This window comes from Taudactylus pleione, unplaced genomic scaffold, assembly GCF_031769625.1.
Source record: "Taudactylus pleione unplaced genomic scaffold, aTauple2 ptg000019l, whole genome shotgun sequence".
NCBI classification, from domain to species: Eukaryota; Metazoa; Chordata; class Amphibia; order Anura; family Myobatrachidae; genus Taudactylus; species Taudactylus pleione.
This window is the reverse complement of record NW_028284421.1, coordinates 276,291-296,146: the sequence shown is the minus strand read 5'-3', so window position 1 is coordinate 296,146 and position 19,856 is coordinate 276,291. Positions and strand designations below refer to the sequence as shown.

Genomic DNA, 19,856 nt, shown 5'->3' with positions numbered 1-19,856 from the left:
CAATGCTAGGAATTTAATTCCCCCAAAGAGTTTTCTATTATTGCATCTCAGACAGAGACCTAGTAATCTGTACATTGTGACACATATATTGTAGACCTGTACAGCAGTAAAACACCCAGCTCAGCACTTACAGCAAGAAAATAATACAGACACCATTTCCTTGTGGCAGCATCCATACTGTTTATATCATTGCAGTCAGTGTGGACAGCATAAGTGGCACACAGTAACATTCTCATGTGAATGACAAGTCCTAAAAGTTTCGGAAATTCGCCTAAACTGAAGATATTTAGATTTAAATTGTGATTTGGGGGAAAATATTTTTCTAATATCCCCCCATCACTGTAATATTAGAATATTTACTGGTTTGCATGACTACAGCTTGAGGGCTACAACAATGTCTCACCAGTACTCCAGGTAATAGTACTTTACTGCCCTCACTCTGTTTTGTGCGTGGTCAATGATATTCTGGTGCATGGCAAGGCTGTATGGGCATAGGGTTCTGATGGACATATAATATTTTCTCCACAATGCGAAAGAAAATATTAAGAGGCTAAAACATATTTGAATAAAAATTGCAAGAGCTGGCATAGAGCGCCTCCCGTGCTTATATAACTTATTGTAAAATACTAACGAACTTAGTATTTATATAAACCTAAAAATATAAAGTGGTTTTGTGCAACTAAAGTGCTAATGCAAGGATAGCAATATTAAATTACCATCATCCTCAAATACATATATGAATTTATTAGTATATAATATATAACCTTTAGAATGAGAACGGTCTGTACAGCTAAAGTGCTAATGCAAAGATCCTTCAAGAATCAGTGACTAAATTAATGGCAATAATATTCCATAATAATGTGCAACAGTGCATAAATAATTTAAAGTGCAAATTAATGAAAGTGCAAAAAGTTCATTTAAAACTACATACATAAATTTTAATCAGACACAACAATAATATTCTCCCACATGAAGGATAAAAGACATAAAACACATAAAACCATAAACAAAATATGTATGTATGTATATATATATATAATATATATATATATATTAGGGGTGAGCAGGTTCGGTTTTACTCGGATCTTTTTATTGGCTATCGCTGAACACGTGTTTTGGATAGCGAATTAAATCGAGCCGAAATTGCGGTAAAGTGGCGATAAGAACCGAGTTAAACCGAACCCGCTCACCCCTAATATATATATATATATATATATATATATAAATAACTAAATTTGTCAGAATAAATAGGGATAAAAATTGTAGCTTATCTGATAAAAAATGGCAAGTTCATGAATGGAAAGAGAATAGGACCCTCCAACGCGTTTCGTCCGTGTCCTAATATATATATTAGGGGTGAGCGGGTTCGGTTTAACTCGGTTCTTATCGCCACTTTACCGCAATTTCGGCTCGATTTAATTCGCTATCCAAAACACGTGTTCGGCGATAGCCAATAAAAAGATCCGAGTAAAACCGAACCTGCTCACCCCTAATATATATATATATATTATATATATATATACATACATACATATTTTGTTCATGGTTTTATGTGTTTTATGTCTTTTATCCTTCATGTGGGAGAATATTATTGTTGTGTCTGATTAAAATTTATGTATGTAGTTTTAAATGAACTTTTTGCACTTTCATTAATTTGCACTTAAATTATTTATGCACTGTTGCACATTTTTATGGAATATTATTGCCATTAATTTAGTCACTGATTCTTGAAGGATCTTTGCATTAGCACTTTAGTTGTACAGACCGTTCTCATTCTAAAGGTTATATATTATATACTAATAAGTTCATATGTATTTGAGGATGATGGTAATTTAATATTGCTATCCTTGCATTAGCACTTTAGTTGCACAAAACCACTTTATATTTTTAGGTTTATATAAATACTAAGTTCGTTAGTATTTTACAATAAGTTTTATAAGCACGGGAGGCGCTCTATGCCAGCTCTTGCATTTTTTATTTGTTTTTATATGTAACAGATCACCACTGGTACATTATTTTGCTGGTAGAGCTGACACTCATATGTTTTTGGGGGTGCACGATAACTGTTTCACATTATTATAATTTTTTTTTAGTGTGAGATAAAAGACACCCATTTGAGAAAACATTACATAGAGGGACTTGTACCCAATTGGCGCTGCAATCTTCTGTTATACATAAAACATATTTGATATAAACTTTTTATATTAACAAATAAAACTATTAGCATTAGAGATGTGCGCCGACCCCCGTGTTTTAGTTTTGGATCCGGAGTCATCTTCATGTTTTAACGTGTTTTGATTTTGGATCTGTATTTTTTTATAATAAAAAACCGATAACATGATGTTATTTTAACCTATTAACATGCAATCCAAAACCCGAGTTCGGTATTTAAATCCGAGTTACGAATGCAGGAAGATCCGAACTGGTACTCGGTACCCCAAAGTGATTCCGAACTCGGACTCAGTTTGACTCAAACCCCTAAATTCGGTTCTTTGAGTACTAGACCCGCACATCTCTAATAATCTTTCGCTTAAACAAATGTCGGGAACAACTTTACATTAACTACAATAATTAAACAATTAGATTCACTAGAAACTAGTCACATTATTGAGGCGTGAGGCACTTCTGTGTCACAGTGACGTCACAAATTTCTAGTGAATTCTTAGGCAGCATTCTTTTAATTATTTGTTTAGCCAACAATATGGCTTCCTCCAATATGCGCAGGCGATGGGCACACTGTAACTTTACATTTATTTCAGATGACAGAACAGAGTAATATGGATCAAGACAATGATCTGTGCTTATTTTTTCTTTTTAGACAAATTGCCAGCACTTTTTAATGAAATTTCCTTGCATCCTGATTTCATTATTCTCATTTTGATGCTTAATTGTTTAAAACAGCATTTCATACATATTTAATCATTAATTATTGATCATCTTTAGATGGTAAGTGTAGACATTGAATATAATATCCAGAGAAGGCTGAGGTAAATGGATTAAACAGAATCTACAATTAGGATAACAAATACATTTACATGAAATAAATTAAATTTAAGACATGAGGATGAAGGTGAACATTATTAACTTACTATTAAAGTATGATTTTAATAGATTTTTTTTAAAATACTCTATAAATTAGTATTAGTAGGTTTTTCTTTGATATGGAAGAAACACATGAAATTGACCTATAGGAAATTACGTATAAACTGTAAACTTCATGATGAAATTATATGCGTGCAGAATTTATACATGTTTTACAAGTGTACTGTTTGTATTAAATATTTTGATATGTAGTTAAACTATGGTACGTCACAGAGAGTTAAACAGAGAAGTTGGAGGGGCAGTGTTATAGTGAGTGTACAGTATGTACTAAACTTAATAATAAACATATACAATGCTTTCAAACAAATAGATTACATGCAATGTTCACATAATTGTGAAATGTCCAGGCTAAACTGTGTTCAGGGAACATTTAACTTAGTGGAAAAATCAGATAAATACATTTTAAAAGCCTTAAGACATAGGAGTCTATTTAACATTGGTGGCCTGTGGGCGGCTGCAACTATCATTATTTTAACACTGTACTGTAATCCCCCGGTTTAATCTTTTAGCAATTACAGCTCTTTTGATCCTAAGCTCTGTTTTGTTTTTTTACCATTTCGCACATAAAAAAAATTACCGTCAAGCTCCTTTTGGCTCTAGCTGGACATGTATACTATTGTGCTACTGGAGCAGGATTTCATTTTTAGATGTGAAAACCACTGGTAACATGGTTGGAGACATGAGAGAACACTTATATGTAGTGTAGCTGCCTAAGACATAGTTTATGGCATGAGAGCAGTGGAAGTGAATGCCAGCAGCTCTAAGTAGTGGATAGGAGAGAATGTATTTAGAGAAAAATTTAGAAAGAAAACACTGCATTACTGTATTTTGATACAGTTTTTAGGACAATGGCAACAAATTAATTTGATTTCTATTAATTTTTAAGTGTATTCAATTTTCATTTAGTGCTTTTTTGCTTAGCATTAAAGATTTTAAGAATAGCGCTAAGCAGCAGATTGCTGTATAGTGCAGTGGTAAAGTACCGTTACGTTTGGAGCCCCTACAAAGTCCTCCTCTTTGGCGACTAGCTCTTCCCTTTCACGGCAGCCTAATGCTGCTGACACAAGAAAATGCTGGGAAAATAAATGTATACCTTTACTGGGTGTATGTTAACAAATTGATTCATATAAAAAGCAACAGGAAAACTGAATTAATTTGGAAACGTTTATCACAATTTTGCTTACATATAAACGTGTAATACATCTGTCCATGCAGCCAGGAGAAGGTGGAGTTTGCACGCAGCAAATGGAAAAGTTCAGAACATTTTGGTTCCTCATTTCCTACTTTTACTACAGAGATCCTGCAGGGTAAGTTTAGGGGCTGATTGGGATAATTTAATAAATAAAAATGTTAAAGTGTTCACTATTTCAACTTTATTATGTGAGCTGTAAATGTATTGGTTTTTACTACAAGTAGAGATGTGCGGTTCGGTTCGGTAAATCCGAGTCTCGGTTCTGATCTTCCAGCAGTTTGGAATTCAGATTTTAAATCCTAAATTTCGGGTTTTGAACTTTTTATCATTTAAAAAAAAAAAATCCAGATCCAAACCCGAAACAAAAACACGAATATGAATCCAAAACCAAAACATGGGGGGCAGCGCACAATTCTTTAAATAGACATCAGTAAACATTTTATTATATTCCTTTTTACTCCTCCACTCTGTCCCAAGGGATTTTTTACATTTTTAGAAATAGCAATACTTTGTTCTCTTATTATAATCATGGTGAACTGTGCTACTCAGGTATTGGTGTGATGGACGGTGTCTTGTGGGAAGGTGATGCGGGGGGGGTGCACTAGACAGTTACAAATATAGGATGGTAATGAGCTCACCCTGCGGTGTCAGTGCAGGGGAGGGGCTGTGTGTGAGGGGGGGAGTTGTGGTTGTATTATGGGGTGTGGAAATTAAAAGTGTGATGTGTGGGTGGTATGTGTGCGAGTGTGCAGTGGCGTCCCTACCTCTTGTTACATTCGGTGTGGGTAAGGGTGGGTTGGCTTGTAGTACACGTGACAAAGCCGTGCACCAGCAAAAGGGGGCATGTCCTTGTGGGTGGGGGCATGGCCTCCCGGCCCGAACCCCCATTTTTGTCACTCCGGGAGATGCGAACTGCCCTTGGGGACCAGCCTGTTTCTAGTGCCGGCTCCCTCACTGTGTCAGGAGCTGAGTGCTGCATGTAATGCTACAGTGTAACACCCGGCTCCTGTCACTGAGGAGGAGTCGGCACTTTGGTGTCACCCTTGGGCAGGTGACATTTGGGTGCGGTCCGCACCCCCCTTGTGATACCACTGTGAGTATGCGCTCCCCCTTCCTAAGCCCCTCCTCTGCACCCACATTACAGGGTGAGTGCTCATTACCATCCTATTTTAATCTATAAATTTATTAAACACTTACCTTTTATCAAAGGGGACTATTATGTCCTTACTTGCGTGTTTTTTCATACCTGAATTGTGATAGGATCCCATTAATATCTATTGTACAACCAATGCTCTCATCATCAAATCACAGCCATGCCCACTATTACTAGTAACTTGAACTTCTGATTATTGTTTGGACAAAAATTAAATATAGATACTACAGTATGTGTTAATTATATCCATACAGACAGACATGGGTCCGATTTTTCTGATCCAGAAAATGTTTCTGTAATGAAAATAGTTTCTACTTGGAAAGACCAAACAGTGCAGGTAAGTGTCAACTGTTTTCTTTGAATAATCACCTCCTCTTGGTTTCTCCAAAGTGTAGTTAGGGTTGTTAGAAGCAAAAGGGAGAAAGAAGCAAAAGGGAGACAAAACAACAGCAGTGAGAACTGGCTTTGAGTTAAAATAGTGTATGATCCAAGGCAGAGGCAGCTGTTTCTGTCAGTGTAAATGGGTTGTTGCCCCAGTTCAAGTCATGTGACACAGAGAAGTGGAGAAGTGGCATAGTCCCATAAAAAGTGTGAGCAGAGCTCTAAAGAAATTGCACTAATTTGTAAAGCTATGTCCGGGCACAGGATTCCAGCCTTTCTGCTGTAATGTGAGGGTTATTACAATATAGTTTTCAATTTGTGATTAAAGCTTTTTTTTAATCTTCCCTGCATTTACTGTAGTTCAGCAATGATGGTGTGTCCTGTTGAAGTTGCATTTGCTGTAATTGGCATAGTCAAATTCTAGTTTTCTTAGTTATACCATAAGTATATAATGATTTTTTTTTTATGCTGTTAGTCTTTATTGTCGATAGAAATAGTTTTTGGAATGTGTGATATGTATTGAACCAAAAGATTGATGAGTGCTGCTGTGAAATTATATTCAAGAGGTCTTGTGCTTAATGCTTCATAGGTAACAGAAGCAATACAAGCAGTGTTACTAGCGGAAGTTAAACGTTGCATGGAATCTTCAAGCAAAAGTGTTATAGCAGCTCAGCCAGTTTGCATTATGGATAATTGTTGCACACAACTACCTTTAACCATGGAACACTCCTACAATGTTGAACAGTTGTTTGAAGATACTTCTCTGCAAAGTAAGTAGGAAGCATGGCAGACTATGCCTTTATCCGAAGCTTGTCACTCTATTTTACCACTTATTGTACTGTGATATTACACTGCTTTATTACTTTATTACCTCTATCTGGGAGATATTTCAACAAACATTATTACAGCATGTCAGTGGTTCCCAAACTTTTTCAGTTCAAAGTGCCCTTAGACCTAATTATTTTTTTCCTGGCACCACTAGACCAAGGGGGTGATTCAATTTACTGTGAGGTTCCATAGGAACCTTGCATGCTAACCCATTGCTGTCATCTAACAGAAAAATCTAGCTCTTTTTGCTGGTACGTCACAGAGGTACACATGTACACACAGGTGCTACACACTGTTTGTACAGTGCATAGTGTGCAATAAGGTACACAAAGGTGTTGGCAATGAGGGAACAGTGCATAGCCTGCAGTGAGATACACAAATGTGTTGGCACTGTGGAAACAGCACATAGGGGGTCATTCAGACCCGGTCGTTAGCGCCGATGCGCTCGGACCGGGTCGATGGCCTCCCACAGAGCATGCGCACGACGGCGCCGGCGGCGTCATGCGCATGTGTGAGACCCGCTACGACCGACAGCGCCGGTCGTAGCGGGTCTCGATCCAAAGGGGGCAAGTTGTCGATGTTGATTGACAGCTCGCCCCGTTTGGAAGGCGGGCCGGGGGGGTGGCAGCCCAAACGGGGGCGTTCCCATGGGAACGCCTACCGTTTGGGGGCGGCCCCACTGACATCACTAGTAATGTCAGTGGAGAGCTTCCGGCTCAGACAGAGCCGAAAGCTTTCCGGGGCTTATGACAAGGGAGACCCTACCCTAGGGTCTCGTCGTAAGCCCCGATGGTCGCGATGGTCTTGACCATCGCGACCATCACCTTAGGCGGTCGTAAGGCTGTGGGTGTTAATCCACAGCCTTACCACCGCAAAGGAGGACGTCTTGAAAATTCAAGAGGTCCTCCCCTCATTCAGACCGACCGCACGCTCTGTGCGACCGGCTCTGAATGAGATCCATAGTGTGCAATGAGAGGCACGGAAGTGTTGGCACTGTGGGTTCAATGCATAGCATGCAATGAGAGACTCGGATGGGTTGGCACTGTTGGAACAGCCTTTAGCGTGCAATGAGAGGCACAAAGTAGATGCAATAACCCTGGAGCTCAAAACCAGACAGTGAGTGTATCAAAGTACACGCATACACATTTATCATATATGAAAACATGTGAAATTGGCACAACCAAATACACTGGCGCAGAGTCTAAGACCCCCACCGGACTTCACCAGGGATCCCCACAAGAGGATATGGATTTTACTCAGTGAGGACCCAGGTCATGGCCCAATGTAGTTGGTTCCCACTGTGTCCATACCGACACTCCCATAACCCTAAGCTTATTGTCTCCTAGAAAACAGCCATTAATCCATATTGCAGAGCTAAAGTTCTGTGCAATATATGTAGTGGATTGGATCCCTAATGCCCTCCTTATTTAATTCCTAGCGCACAATAAATATTCTCTTTCCCCCTTCGAGCTCTGAGATGCATTTCTCTAATTATTTTGAGAAATGACTGGCAGATATTTTTTCATTAAGTGGCTGTTTCAGATTCGGACGGATCTCTGCACAGATGCTAATAGTGATTTTAGCAAAGACCATATGCGCAGATGTGAATTTAGGCATTTTTGCATACAGTATCTCCATCCTATTCTGAGTCAGACAGATATTTGCTGGATCTGATTTTCCATGAAATGGGCATTTTGTTGCTGGAGCCAGGTGGTAACAATGTGAGCACAAAGAACTGTTCTGTCTTGTGGGAGTGTCGTGGGCATGTAGCTAGAGTGCCGTGCTATTCTGAGTCATACGTATGGAGAAGGGAAGCCTGCTTCTGACAGATCTCTGGCATCTAGCATGGGGCTGGAGCATGTGCCAAAACCAATGATGATGGTTGCGAATGTGGACGGAAAAGAGTGGGCACAGCTAGGGCCATAGAGATGGAGGAAATACCCTGGTACTGTGGGGCTTGGCCAAATCAGAATTCACATCCCCTCTCTAAAAAATGCTCTGTGCAAGCACTCCAAATTTGGGCACCTCCCGCAACTTAGCCAAGGCCTGAACCAGGAGGGGTGATCAGCGGCAACAGGCACTTCATGCAGGGGGGGGAGAGGGTGGCAGCAACCTCTCTCCCCAGCCCAGCACACCTAAACTGTATCATTGACAGAGAGACACCGAGGGATCCACCAATGCAGCTACTGTACCTCCCATTTCCCCTCCACACACCCTTTTACCAGCCCACTCTCTTCCTCTGCAGACCACGCAGCCCTGCACTGTCACTGACCTTACGCTGATCTGGGTGTCTCCTCCTCAATACTCCTCCTCCTGCCAGTGTTCCAGCTCTGGTCACACACACACAGCACTGCTGCTTAGAGGTGTGAGAAGCCGGTGGCTGCTGTCACTGCCTAATCTCTGTTCTGGAGTAAAGGGGGTGGGACTCTTGGGCAGTAGCAGAGCCTACAGGGCAGGGGGCGCCGGCGTCTGCACATAGGGACATTTACATTTGTCCCCCTCAGCAATGCTGGGCAACTTACCTGGGCCCCCGCCAGGTCCCTCCAACAAGTCCGGGCGTGGGTAATTAATACCCGCCCCCCCTCTCGGCACCTCTGGGCAGAGCGACTTCCCTCTTGAAGCCATGTGATTCCTTGCATTAGCCTCACAGAAGCTCACATTAGCACAATGTAGTAAATCAGACTTCCGCGACTGCCCACAAATACTGCCACTTTGCATCCAACTCAGAATCAGCCTCTGAGGAACAAAGGGCCTTGAACTAGGATTGCTTTTCATACATGTGTATATTTCATACTAATGTATTTTTATGTAGAATATGAAACCCTTTGCACTAATAGTGTACATCTCTGTGATCCACTGTTCATATGAGACATATACAGGGCATGGGACAAGCATGGGGGCAGGACTGGTGTCAGGAGTGGGCAGGAGTGAGCATGGTAGGAGAGGCGGCTCTACTGTGCTGGCAGTAAATCTTCAATGACTCAGTGCTCATTTGCATTCATGGGAGGGGGGCTGTACTGCGGCACACTAGAAGTGCAGTTTGTGTGAGGCTAACACAGACTACAATAAGTAATTTGACTTTGGTCCGGACCACCTGTGGCACCACTTAGAACAGAGTTTGCAAACCACTGCAGTATGGGATGATAGAGATTGATGCTTGCAGTACTAAACTTTAATACAATAAGTTACACATAACAAATTATGTTTGTTGAATATATTCTTTTTTTACTTTGCACTATTTTATCTATATATTTACATACACAAAGATTATTAACAGACAAAAACTACATTAAAACAGATGTACATTTTTTTAAATCTACGGATAGCTGCACCCACCTCACTTCCCACTGGTGCCAAAATGAATTTTTTTTGGAAATAACACATAGGCCCAGACATTGCATAACTGGTGTAAAAGTTCTACCAGAGCCAGATTATGGGGGGGAACACTGGGCTCAGTGCCTGGGCCCCCCTACCTCAGCCTCTCCCCCCTGGCTGGAGCACAATGCTGCACTGTGCAGTCTTGTGCATTTTCTAAAGGCCGGACGACTGAGGGCGGTCTGGATGACTAGTGGGGGCAGGCCGAACTTCAAGTAGGGGTGGGCTGGATGACGAGTAAGGGTTGACCAGACGATGTGGGGGTGGTGTTGACAAGTGGGGAGGGTCGGAGGAGTGGGGACAGGTTTCCCTGTCTTAAGTGAACCCTGGAGCCCCAAAGGCTTAATTCAGCCCTGGGTTCTACACTCTGCTCATGTTTTTAGATTTCTTTATATATAAATAATTCTGTGTTTTCATAGTAACATATCAACTATTAATAGTGGACTTAATTTGTTCCATTATTTATTTATTCTACTTGTAAGATATAGGGAGGGATGCATCAAAGGCAAAAATGTGGTCAACCCTCTGAAAATGGCGTTTTCTGACTTTTGGTCGCATTTTGAAACATTTCGGAGCTTGGTCCCGGTAGGCAACAGTGTAAGTGGACCTGGGCTTGTGTTCCTATTCTCTAAAGATATCGTGAGTGGTGTTCACTAGACAATGCAGTGGGAGGGGGCAAGATTCACAATCTCAACATATGATGGGCTCCATATGATCCTGGTACCTTCACTGTGACGAACTGAAATCAATTAGACTCTCTACAGACCTAAAATTTGGAATTCCAGAAAAGGACTGAAGAATGTAGAGAGACACTGGTGGGAGGCACAAGCACAGGGGCATAATTATGTGCAATTGTATATATTTACAAAGTGTATGTATATATGTTATTTTATGCATGTTATCGGTCTGTCTTATTGTCTACAAGGATGCCTCATACAAGTGCTGCAATACTTCTCGGGGAGACTGCATTATATAAATATAATCCTACATTGGTAAAACCTACTGAATTACCTTGACATTTTATAGATGTTGAGTTTTATTATGACAAATAGGGAACTGCTAAGTTTAAATATGTGTGGGGCGAGGTTGTGGTATGACATATCCATATTAGGGGTGAGCGGGTTCGGATTTCTGAAATCCGAAACCGTCCGAGCCCCCCATATCCGAGTCAGATCCAAGTCAGGCGGGAAAATTCGAGCCTGACTCGGATCTGAAATCGAGGCAAAACGTCATCATCCCGCCTTCCGGATCTCACGGGTTTTGGATTCTATAAATGGTACCCGCGTTGGCGCCATTTTCTCACTAGGCTGTGGACAGTGAAGAGGGAGGGTGGGAGTTAGGGCTGGCTGGGCTGTGTAGTGTAGTGCTGTGCTGGGCTGTGCTGCTGTTGTCCATAGGGGCTGTCTACTCCTCCAAAGTCCATAGGGGCTGGCTGTGTTGTGCTGTGCTGCTGTTGTCCATAGGGGCTGTGTCCACTGCTGCAAAGTCCATAGGGGCTGGCTGGGCTGTGTTGTGCAGTTTGTTGTCCATAGGGGCTGGCTGGGCTGTGTTGCGCAGTGTCCCAGTCCTAAAGGGGTGCTGTAGTGTTATCCAGGGGGTGCTCTGTCCATCAGGGGTGCTCCCCTCAAGTGCAAAAAATATACATAATTTTTTCTGTGTTTGTGAATTGTGTGCGCAGTAGCCGCACGTGCATCAACAAAGTAGCGCCAAGCGTGCGCCTGTGTCATAAGTAAAGGGCCGGCTGGCTTGTCCTTTAAAGGGTGCTGTAACCCCCAAAGTGCAATCCAAAAAATATTTTTTTTTCTGTGTTTGTGAATTGTGTGCACTGTATGTGCATCCTCAAAGCAGCAGCGCCAAGCGTGCGTCTGTCCATTAAAGGGTGATGTAACCCCCAAAGTGCACTCCAACAAAAATAAACATTTTCTTCTGTGTTTGTGAATTGTGCGCACTGTACGTGCATCCTCAAAGCAGCAGCACCAAGCGTGCGTCTATCCGTTAAAGGGTGGTATAACCCCCAAAGTGCACTCCAACAAAAATAAAACATTTTCTTCTGTGTTTGTGAATTGTGTGCACTCTACATGCATCCTCAAAGCAGCAGCGCCAAGCATGCGTCTGTCCGTTAAAGGGTGGTGTAACCCCCAAAGTGCACTCCAACAAAAATAAAATATTTTCTTCTGTGCTTGTGAATTGTGTGCACTGTACGTGCATCCTTAAAGTAGCAGCGCCAAGTGTGCGTCTGTCTGTTAAAGAGTGTTGTAACCCCCAAAGTGCACTCCAACAAAAAATAAAAAATTCTTCTTTTTTTTCTGTCTTTGTGAATTGTGTGCACTGTAGCTGCACGTGCATTAACAAAGGAGCAGCACCAAGCATGCGCCTGTGTCCCATAAGTAAAGAGCCGGCTGGCTCATTTCTTAAAGGGTGGTGTAACCTCCAAACTGCACTAGTCTCCAACAAAAATAAAAAATATTTTCTGTGTTTGTGTGCGCCTTAGCCGCACGTATATATCAATATAACATAAATGGAGGACCAAACTTTCTCCGATAAAAATAAAATAGGGAAAGATCAAGAACCACTTCCTCCTAGTGCTGAAGCTGCTGCCACTAGTCATGACATAGACGATAACATGCCATCAACGTCGTCTGCCAAGGCCGATGCACAATGTCATAGTAGAGGGCATATACAATCCCAAATGACAAAGTTCAGGAAAATTACCTTAAAAAAAACATTGAAATCATCTGAGGAGAAACGTAAACTTGCCAATATGCCATTTACGACACGGAGTGGCAAGGAACGGCTAAGGTCTTTCCCTATGTTCATGACTAGTGGTTTAGCTTCACATGATGATGGAAGCCCTCCTCCCGCTACAAATCAAATGAGTTAAGCTGGCAAAAGCACAGCGAAGAACTGTGCGTTCTTAGAAGATATCACAAATCCCCAAGGAGAGTCCAAGTGTGGTGGCGGTTGCGATGCCTGACCTTCTCAGCACTGGACGGGAAGAGGTGGCTCTTTCCACCATTTGCACGCCCTCTGCAAGTGCTGAAAGGAGCACCCACGGCCCACTTGCTGATATGCAAATTGAAGATGTCACTGTCGAAGTACAACAGGATGAGGATACTGGTATAGCTGGCGCTGAGGAGGAAGTTGGCGAGGAGGATTCTGATGGTGATGTGGTTTGTTTAAATCAGGCTCCGGGGGAGACAGTTGTTGTCCGTGGGATGAAATAGCCCATCACGGTCATGCCTGGGCAGTAGACCAAACATTCCACCTCTTTGGTCTGGCAATATTTCTATCCACATCCGGACAACAACTGTCTTGCCATATGTACCATATGTAAAGGTGAAATAAGTAGGGGTAGGGACGTTAACCACCTAGGAACATCCTCCCTTATACGTCACCTGCAGCGCGTTCATAAAAAGTTACTGTCAAGTTCAGAAACTTTGGCTAAGACCATAAGCAGTCCAGGGACACTTAAATCCCTTTGTCCTGTTGTATCCAAGCGCCTGCAAACCACACCGTCAACTCCCTCCTCGTCAATTTCCTCCTTAGGATCGGAAGTAGTCCTGCAGGCCATGTCACTGGCATGACTGACTCTCCTATCCGGGATTCCTCTGGAGGATCCTGCATTGCTACGCCTACTGCTGCCGCTGCTGCTGTTGCTGCTGGGAGTCGTTCATCATCCCAGAGAGGAAGTAGGAACACCACTACTTTTACTAAACAATTGACCCTCCAACAGTCCTTAGCGAGGAGGATGAAGTACAACAGCAGTCATCCTGAAGCAAAACATATAACTGAGGCCTTGACTGCTATGTTGGTGTTAGACATGCGTCCGGGATCCGCCATTAGTGCAGTGGGATTTAGACAACTGATGGAGGTAGTGTGTCCCCGGTTCCAAATCCCATCTAGATTCCAATTCACCAGGCAGGCGATACCGAGACTGTACAGAAATGTCAGAAAAAGTGTCCTCAGTGTCCTTGAAAATGCGGTTGTACCCAATGTCCACTTAACCACGGACATGTGGACAAGTGGAACAGGGCAGACTTAGGACTATATGACTGTGACAGTCCACTGGGTAGATGTATCACCTTACGCAGCAACAACAGCAGCGTCATCAGTAGCAGCATCTCAGAAATGGCAGCTCGTTTCAAGGCAGGCTACACTGTGTATCACCGGTTTCAGTAAGAGGCACATCGCTGACAACATATTAGAGAAACTGAGGGAAATCATTGCCCAGTGACTTACCCTACTTAGACTCTCCTGGGGATTTTTGATATCTGACTAAGCCACCAATATTGTGCGGGCATTACATCTGGGCAAATTCCAGCACGTCCCATGTTTTGCTCACACAATAAACTTGGTGGTGCAGAATTTTCTGAAAAGCGACAGGGGCGTGCAGGAGACGCTTTGGGTGGCCCGAAAAATTTCTGGCCACTTTCGCCATTCAGCGACTGCGTGCTGAAGACTGGAGCGCCAGCAAACACTCTTGAACCTGCCCCGCCATCACCTGAAGCAAGAGGTTGTGACGCGGTGGAACTCAACCCTCTATATGCTTCAGAGGAGGAGGAGCAGCAAAAGGCCATTCAAGCCTATACATCCACCTATGACATAGGCAAAGGAGGGGGTATGCACCTGACTCAAGCACAGTGGAGAATGATTTCTGTGTTGTGCAAGGTTCTCCAGCCCTTCGAACTTGCCACACGTGAAGTCAGTTCAGACACTGCCAGCTTGAGTCAGGTCATTCCCCTCATCAGGCTTTTGCAGAAGCAGCTGGAGAAAGTGAAGGAGGAGCTAAGATGGAGCGATTCCGCTCAGCATGTGGGACTTGTGGATGAAGCCCTTTATTCGCTTTGCCAGGATTCCAGGGTGGTCAATCTGTTGAAATCAGACAACTACATTTTGGCCACCGTGCTCGATCCTAAGTTTAAAGCCTATGTGGTGTCTCTCTTTCCGGCCGACACAAGTCTGCAGAGGTGTAGGAGGTTGCTTCCACAAAATGCGGAGAAGATGAAGTTCATAAAAATGAATTATCAACTCTTCCAGGGAGACCAGCCTCCTGAACATACAGAGGGACCTGTGGTGGTGGATTCCAGCGGGGACGAATTAATACTCTGTGAGGATGAGGATGTACACAACACTGAAGAGGGTGAGGAATCGGTGGATGAGGACGACATCTTGCCTCCGTAGAGCCAGTTTGTGCAGGGACAGATTAATTGCCAGCTTGTTTTGTGGGGGCCCAAACGAACCAATCATTTCAGCCACAGTCGTGTGGCAGACCCTGGCGCTGAAATGATTGGTTTGTTAAAGTATGCATGTCCTGTTTATACAACATAAGGGTGGGTGGGAGTGCCCAAGGACAATTCCATCTTGCACCTCTTTTTTTCTTTGCATTATGTACTGTTTGGGGCCTAGTTTTTCAAACTGCCATCCTGTCTGCCACTGCAATGTCACTCCTAGATGGGCCACGTGTTTGTGCCGCCCACTAGTGTCGCTTAGCATAGTCATCCAGCTACCTCGGTGCAACCTTTTGGACATAAAAACACTATTGTGAGGTGTGAGGTGTTCAGAATAGACTGGAAATGAGTGGAAATTAAGGTTATTGAGGTTAATAATAGCATAGGAGCAGAAAAACCCACAAATTCTGTAATTTTAGCTGTTTTTATGCTTTTTTAAAAAAAAATACAGATCCAAAACCCAGAACCCAAAACCCAAAACACGGAAGGGTGGTTTTGGCAAAACCAATCCAGATCCAAAACATGAAGAAAGATCCAGATCCAAAACCAAAACACAAAACACGAAAAGTGGCCGCTGCACACCCCTAATCCATATACACACTGCTGTTTGGTGAAGGTGGTTTCTTCCTGATCCCACCTGAAAATTAAATTGATTTTACATCACTGGTTTAGTACAGTACCTTGGCAAAGTATCAGATGCACTGCTATAGGACTGCAATGTACTGCAAGGCATAAACTCACTGCACATCGATTGCCTGTTTATTTTTAAATGGTACTGGCATTTAATGACTCTTTATGTAAGTAATCCTAAAATGTAAAGATTAAAGTATAACCCTATAAAAAAAGGCCAGGTATTAGAACTTGAGTATTCTAATCCAATACAGATCCAAATCCGCCATAATCAGTTTAGTAGTGCCAATAATCTTGTATTTCTATTGATCCTGTTTTCTTATGCGCATAAAGGTTTCTGGTTTTTAGTGACTATAGGTAAATTTACTAATAGTCATAGGAAACAATAGAGAGCAGCCCTTACCACTTATTAAGAATAACCAAAAGATGTATTTGGAAAAGTTCACGGTTTGTGATGGGATGATCTGAGATACTAAGATAATACTTTCTTTTTCTGGAGTTAATTGTTAGATGACAACAGTCTTCATTAATCCTCATTGGACAGTGCTCCCTTCAGTAAGTCATTACAATGCATCTCAAATCCTGTCCTTCAGTGTATCTGACATGGCCTCCAGTTAATGTTTAACTGATTGACCAATCTGATTTACAGACATCAGCTCACAGTAATTACCTGTACAAGTGGATTTGCTGAGTCCTAGGGCCAATTATCAGCTTAAAGTTTACATTCTAGTGATCGATATAAGAAACATGTAACCTATATGGAGGGAATAGTAGCTCAAGCAACACGCACCTCACATTACTGCTACTCTGCCCTCTCACTGCATAACTTAGTTACGTATCTAATGTCCTTCTTTTATGTAAGTGAAAGAGTACAGTATGATTGGGGAGAATAGAGAGAGAACTATGGCCCTGATTCAGAGTCGGACGCTCTGACAGAGCGCTCGCTCTGAATCAGGGCCGTCCTTAATTTTTAGAGCGGCCTCCTGGCCGCTCGTATAGCTGTGGGTGACCACCCACAGCTATAGCGAGCGGCCAGGAAGATGGTCGCGATGGTCAAGACCATCGGGCTTGCGACGAGACCCTTGTGGTAGGGTCTTGTTGCCGCAAGCCCTGGAGTGCTTTCGGCTCTATCAGAGCCAAAAGCACTCCCACTGACGTCACTTGTGATGTCAGTGGGGCCGGCCCCAGACGGTAGGCGTTCCCATGGGAACGCCTCCCTCTGGGCAGCCACGCCCCCGGCACGCCCACCAAAGGGGGCGTGCTGTCACTCACCATCGACAGCACTCCCCCTTTGGTACGAGACCCGGAGTGACGGCTTGCCCGTCGCTATACGGGTCTCGCGCATGCGCACGACGGAGCCGGCTCCGTCGTGCGCATGCGCACTGGGCCAACATCGACCCTCTTGCGAGCGCTCAGCGCTCGGGAGCGGGTCTGAATCAGACCCTATATTTCATTCATTTACTTATGTGTTATATAAAATTTGCCAGCTGTTAATGCAAGTAAAGTCCTGAAACTTAACATGGAGCTAAACTGTATGTGAAGTACTACATACTTCCACTGTTGTATAGAAATGTTGCTCTTCCATATAACTGTGTGTATGTGGGATATTATACTCATAGAATATGAATACAAGACACACACTATCATACAAAGGCTGCGGTCATATTACCAACAGTCGGGATACCGGCACTTGGAATGCCGACGCCGGAATCCCAACACCAGTCAAAATCCCGGCGCCGGCATCCCGATCACCAGCATCCCGATGGTAAGTACTGGGATTAGGGTTAGGCACAAGGGGGAAGCTTAGGGATTAGGGTTAGGCACAAGGGTGGAGGGTTAGGTTTAGGGTGTGGTGGGGGAGGTTAATTTTAGGCAGCGAGGAGGGAGGGCTAGAGGATGGGAGAGGGGGAGGGTTAGGATACTGACCGACAGGTGTCGGTAACCTAACCCTGTCGGGATGCTGGCATCGGGGGATTCTGACCATCGGAATCCCAAGCAACGGCATCCCATACCCAACCCTCATGCAATACCAATGTGTATGCTCCCTCCTATTTAGTGTTGTGAGAAAAGAATGGAGAGTGGAAATGTGAGCACCACTCCATCAATCCTCCACCAACCTGGATAAAATATTATACTTTGCTGTGTGTTGTTGTCGGGTGCTTTGTGGAGTCCTGTGGCTGAATAATGAATGAAAGTAGCTTGTTAATTAATGAAATATAAATGATGACATGTAATTAGAGAGGGAACCAATGATAATTCATCATTCATTTATCATGTAATTTAAATAATATAATATGTATTTCTATTTGTATGAAGCTTTTGGTCAAGGGATACAAACTCCATCCAGTGCTCCTCAGCAAGGCCATTATCCAGTGTTGATTTTCAGCCAGTTCTGAAATACTGTATCATGGTTTGTACCAGAGTGAGACAGATAGATATTCCATGCAACCAAACAGGCCTCAAACAGAGGGAATGTTTATTGTATAAGTATGTTTCATGTTTGATCCTGTTGTACCACTGCTTCTCTGATTAACATCATGGGCCAAATGTAATAGGGTGAGAGTTTAGAAATGTGAGAGTAAACTCTCACACTTTTTAAACTTGGCCAATGTAATAGAGTCTGAGAACATACAAACTTGCATGTTTTTTCAGACTTAAAAAACTCACGATTTAAACTCTCATCCAGATGTTTTTCCCATTTTGAAAATACACATTTTCTAAACCCTCACCCTATTACGTTTGGCCCCATGTGTTTTTAGAGTTTATGTTCCATCATATTTGAGAAACAAATCCACTAAAAGACTCTGCTCTCTGATTCTGCTTTGCCATGTAATGGTTTCCTGGAGTGTTTAGCAACACAGTTTTGGTCTTGCATGCCGGAGCCTGAATCAGATTGTTTATACTCTCCCTATGACTATAATACATTGCTAAGGGTCTAGCTCAGAGTTTCCCAAACTCCACCAGTACATTCCAGGTTTTTAGAATATCCATTTTGAGTCCAGATAGTTAAATCAAATTAACTGAGGTACTAATGAAGTCATCTGTGCTCAAACATAGATATCCTTAAAACCTGCACTGTAATGACGGAGTTTGGGAACCTCTGTTCTAGCTCAAGGATATTATTTTATTATTCTTATATAATGGCAATTCTGTTTTTTCACATCGATGTATAAAGATATTTTTATAGCGGAGCTTGCATTCTAATAATCATGGATCTTGGAACATTTCCGGATGGCATTTTTCAAAGTCATAAGGAATGTGAACTACATCAAGGCTCTTAAATATAATTTTTTTTTACAGTTAGTACTTGTAACCATTATGGCTTAATCACAAATTGGTTCTCAATTGTAAGTGGGGACATCACTACCCAGTAAGTGATTATCCGTAATACCCTTGTTGCTATTGCTGCTGGGTACCATGGATATTTAATTAGGTTAATATTTACTTACATCAACCATATGTAATTAACTGTAAAAATGACTGGAGTTTCCTGATTTAATATTCCCTAGAGTATTTTCAGTTTATTTTTAATTCTATTTTTCCCTTTTCAAAATGAGTAAAATAATATTTTGAGTTTCAAATTGCACTTATTTCTCGTAAGAGAGAGCACACATCCATTTATGTTTCACTTTCCAGCCTTTGACTTCAACTTAATATTAATCATCTTCATTTCACTCAAATGAAATGTTTCTTTCCTTCCCCATTCTTTCCCTATTGTTAAATGCCCTGTGTGAAAGAAAGCAAGCCTGCTGAATCCTCACATTCCTTCTCTCTCCTTTGTGTATTTTACTGGAGAACGCCTTAATGTAGTAGAAATCAGATTTGGTGTGTATTTTTACACTAAATCAAATTGCACAGGCGCCAAACCAGCACTTCAGCCTCCTTCCATACACTAAGAGGATAAGGTTCCACCTGTACTTCTTACCGCAGTAAAACATCCTTACAGGAAAGGTTTTTCTGTAAAGAG

At 42.4% G+C, this 19,856-nt stretch overlaps 1 protein-coding gene across 3 annotated transcripts in view; it reads left to right on the top strand.

Moving 5' to 3' along the window:
• WDR72 (WD repeat domain 72) overlaps positions 1-19,856 on the top strand; it is a 363,484-nt gene that overhangs the window by 274,707 nt on the left and 68,921 nt on the right. For 2 of the 3 annotated variants that reach the window (XM_088443051.1, XM_088443041.1), the window contains 3 exons: positions 4,318-4,409; positions 5,702-5,784; positions 6,418-6,598. In XM_088443051.1, coding sequence (XP_088299177.1) covers positions 4,318-4,409; positions 5,702-5,784; positions 6,418-6,598 — 356 coding nt within the window. Of the gene's footprint in view, positions 1-4,317; positions 4,410-5,701; positions 5,785-6,417; positions 6,599-19,856 lie in introns of those variants that run through there. The other variant, XR_015869431.1, reaches the window with a different exon arrangement.